This window comes from Pteropus alecto, unplaced genomic scaffold (genome assembly GCF_000325575.1).
Source record: "Pteropus alecto unplaced genomic scaffold, ASM32557v1 scaffold125, whole genome shotgun sequence".
NCBI classification, from domain to species: domain Eukaryota; kingdom Metazoa; phylum Chordata; class Mammalia; order Chiroptera; family Pteropodidae; genus Pteropus; species Pteropus alecto.
The window spans coordinates 10,106,600-10,110,738 of record NW_006436888.1 but is presented as its reverse complement, the minus strand read 5'-3'; the positions used below and the strand labels follow the sequence as shown (position 1 = coordinate 10,110,738).

Below are 4,139 nucleotides of genomic sequence, written 5' to 3'. Positions count from 1 at the left end.
GCGCAACACGGACGACAGCGCGAGGGCCTGAGGACGCTCGGGGGCACGGCTCAACTCCGGGGGGCACTGTCCCCTCTTCTGTATCTGCACGTTTCTTAAATCTACGTCATGAAGGACAAAGACCTAAGAAATTTCCTTTAAAAACATAAGCTGAAGGAAAACACCGATCTGTGACGTAACTAGACAGGGGACCCCACAGCACCACTGACAACTGAGTTACAAGAAGACGCTTAGAACGAAGGTGCCCACCTGCCCTTCAGAACCTGTGCCGCCCCCGCCCACAGCCCCCTTGCTTGGCCCACCTTGGTGACCGCCACCCGCTGACGGTCGGGGCGTGGATCATCAGTTCCCGGGCACTGAAGCCATCCTCGTGTCCAGACGAGCTGACGACGACGAATCCGATTTTGTGGGGCATTCTGTTCACTGGGCCTGTTTCTAAGAGCAGGAAACGAGTCTTTAAAATAAAGGAGTCAGAGCATGTTACAACAATATCATCACATTGAAAGTGTTAGTTCACGTCCTACTAACACGCGACGTGATCTGCAGTGCATTCGGAGTTTTCCCTTTGAAAAAGTCCAGTTTTTTGGGAAGCGCTTTTTACAGAAGGCTCTAATTCCACTTACGGTATCGTTTAAGTTATCTTGACTTTTCCCAAATATAGGTCCGCGAAGTTTGACAGTGTTGTGGGTTGAACCGTGTGCCCCAAAAGATGCTGAAGTCTTCCTGTGAACGTGATCTAATTTAGAAACAGGGTCTCTGTAAACACAAAGTTAAGGTGAGGTCGCGGTGGAATCGGGTGGGCCCTACACCAATGACTGGTGTCCTTACAAGAAAAGAGACACGGATACACACGCGGACAGGGAGAGGCCATGGGACAGCATGGCGTGAGATGCCCACAAACCAGGGATGCCAAGGATTGCTGGAAAGCACCAGAAGCTGGCAGAGGCAGGCAGACCCTTCCCTAGAGCCTCTGAGGGAGCACGGCCCTGCCCGCACCTGGATTTCGGAATTCTAGCCTCTAGAATAAGTTTTTGTTGTCTTAAGTCACTTAGTTTTGGGGTACTTTGTACAAAGATGCAAATACAAAGTTGGTTTTTTTTTTCTTAGTTAAGAAACTAATACAACCAGTAAGTTAATAAATTATATAAAACTAAAGGAGAAAAAGAGGCTTTTTAACCTCCAGCAGAGTGATCCCTGCTAAATGAAACTGCACACCCGGAGACAGGACAGCAGAGCTGCAGACGGAGTGCCGAGCGCAGAGACGAGGACCTGGAGCCTGGCTGAGCGACCGCCTCCCAGGAGGTGTTTACGTGTGGGATGAGTGACGTTTTTTATGCCATGATTTTTCGGTGAACTGGACTGTGTTCGCAGCTACATAGCACTGTTTTGAGGCGGACGTGCGGCGTACGCTTTTGCCTGCTGGCACCCATCCCCCCCTGTCTGAAGACGGCACCTCGATCCCGATTTTCCTTGATGCTCCGCCCTCCCCACTCCCGATCTGTGGGCTGCCCACCCCACGCTGCAGTCCTCTGCTCCCTGCCAGTGGCGGCTACGTGTCCCGGGCCTGGTGCTTCTGTGAGTTCCACATCCCTCCTCGGTAGCTCGTTCAGGGATGGGGACATGAGAACAGGACCCTAACTGGACCAATGCCACTCAACCCCAGGACTTTGCTGGGGCTGCCGGGAAAGACAAGCTTCCTTCCCGCTGGAACCTGGGCTGCAGGACAATTTCTGCAGGGGCTGCCCGAGGCCTCCACTGGAGGTCCAGCCGGAGAGTGGGCGACGTGGGGAAGTCGTGCCGAGAGGGGCACAGGTGCCTCGTGAGCTTCAGGTTCAGCCGCATGTAAAGCTCAGGCTACATATGGACTTCTGGTTGGTCACCTTCCAGCTGGGAAGTCACCCAGGCTCCTCTCCAGTGAACCAGCCTGGGCGAGGCGTAAGTGTCTGCAGCCAAGACAGTCCTCCGTAAAAGAGAGGACCAAGAACTCTCCAGAAAGTTCTCTGCGGTTGGACATACTATGACTTGAAATTCTCAGTACTAGGTACCATGTAAACATATCCCCATTGAATTTCGCTCACTTTAACATTCTCGATGCGTGATCTAGATCTTTCTTTTGCTTTTATGGAGAACCTGAACACCACGTCTACAGGTTAATTACTGCCTGGCAGCTGTTAATGTTTCTTGGAGCGTATGAACCAAGCTTTAAAAGTAGAAAGATAAGCCATTATTAAAGGTCCTAACTATTTTTTTACACAAAGCTCACTGCAGGATGTCACGACACAGTAGAGGAAAGCTAAGCTAACCCAGAAACTAATGAAAAGCTGGCGCCAGCAACGCGCGCGTGCGCTGTAACCCTCAGCACGCTGCACAGCCCCACCGCGTTCCCAGCGCCCTGCACAGGAACGGAATTGGGCCTCGCACAGCCTGCGGCTCCTTCCTCACGCTCAGGCTCTCAGCTGACTTCCTGTTCCCTTGACCTTGGCACATCTTCCTCTCCATCCATTTCTGCATCTCCCCTTCCTCACCCATTGAGGGCCAAGTCTCTTGGTCCCGCCTTTGGATCCGTGTTTGAAAACGGCCCCTCTTCTCTATCCCATCGTCCTCTCTAGACAACTGCCCACTCGCCCTACGCTCCTGCCCAATGAACCACTCTCAAGGTCAGCCTGGGCCACCGCCATCCACGTCCTAACTCAAGAACCCTTGATGGGCTTTCTGTCCAGGGCTGAAGGGCGACTCTGTGTCCTGCCCCAACTTGCTGTTCCAGCCTGTTGTAAATGTTACAGCCTAAACGTCCTAAAGCTCAAACTAACACCCCTCTGCCTTGGACTCCCCAGTTCTGCGATCATCTTTAAGAGCAGGGCCTGCTACTTCCTACCCTACCTTGAAAATAATAGGTACCTATTAAATATTCTCAGCTGAACGCGATCATTGATCTTGAACTTCTAAAGATTTGAAATACCAAGCACACTGTCCAACACGTGCCCTGAACCTTGCGACTGCAGGCGGACACAGGCTTGAGAGCGCTTCCCCAGTGCCGGGGACTGTCCTCAGCACACAGTCACACCTTCGCAACAAGTCGGACACAGGCTTTGCGGTCCCCCAACTTTAGAAACAAAGAAACTGAGGGACAGACAGAGAGGCCCATGCCAGGGGCATCTAGCTAGCCAGCCATGCAGACAGGGTGTGTTCTCAGCTGGTCAGGCGGTCAGGTGCCAGAGTTTGTGATCTTGACCAATATCCTCTGCTGTAGCACTAAGACTTAGAAATGGGCCCTTTTAATCCACATAGAGGATGTAGCCTCATTATGCCATGTTGCCTCGATTAACCTGAAGCAAAGCACTGGCATCTTGGGAGCATGGGAGAAGTGCCGGGGCGCTTAAGAGGCAATGCTGCCACCACAGTTTGGGGGTCTGAAAAGGATTCCATTCTGGCCGCCCTCTTCCAAAAGCCTTTCTACCTTGTACCCTAAAATCTCTTTCATGTGAACCTTCTAGTGTCACATGAGATATTGGGGTGGCACTAAAGGCTGCCACTGTCAGGCTCTATAAAACCCCCCATTAACCTTCGGGGAGAACCAAAGCTCTGCGGAGTGTTCCATTATCAGCCTGCCGGACCCCCACTGCCCTCTGGCACAGCCGCCCTCAGCACCAGCGTGTGTCAGAGCCGCCCAGGCTCCCCCTGCTCCCTAAGCACACAGCCCAGTCCTGCACAGAAAAAGTTAACTCTGGGTTCCTCCCAGGAAGTCTGCTCTGCAATATGTATCAACATCTATGTTAAGTTGAAACAATTTAGCAACTTATGAACATCCGCTACTAGAACAGCAGACAAAACTTGTTTCCACGTTTCTTCTAAGAAAAGATAAATGTTACACGATTAAATGGTTTTCGGCCAATTAATCTGGAGAATTGGAAGTACCTCTCAGAATAACTGGAATCGAAAAGATACAAAATAACCAAAGAAGTGGATGCGAATAGAACCTGTGCGGAGCAGAGGCGCATTCTTCACTCATTTTAGCCAGTCATGGAGCTCTGGGTCACCATCGGCTGTGCGTCCAGAACAGAGAAGTGCGGACACGAGAATAGTATCTGACGCTAAACCCAAGGAGCGGAGGGGAGGCGACGGCAGGGGCCGGTGGGGGC

General features: G+C 51.9%; 1 protein-coding gene across 6 annotated transcripts in view; it reads right to left on the bottom strand.

Annotated features, from left to right (window-relative positions):
• Positions 1 to 4,118, bottom strand: part of CEP104 (centrosomal protein 104) — a 35,214-nt gene extending 31,096 nt beyond the window's left edge. For 2 of the 6 annotated variants that reach the window (XR_003047023.1, XR_001517120.2), the window contains exons 1-2: positions 624 to 4,117; positions 303 to 435 (exon numbers count right to left, since the gene is read on the bottom strand). Coding sequence is in view for 3 of the 6 variants with exons in the window: in XM_015591374.2 (XP_015446860.1) it covers positions 303 to 415 (113 nt within the window). In the remaining 3 variants the exon portion in view is untranslated. Of the gene's footprint in view, positions 1 to 302; positions 436 to 528 lie in introns of all 6 variants that reach the window. The other 4 variants (XM_015591374.2, XR_003047024.1, XM_025048546.1 and 1 more) reach the window with 4 other exon arrangements.
• Between the last annotated feature and the right edge of the window lie 21 nt (positions 4,119 to 4,139).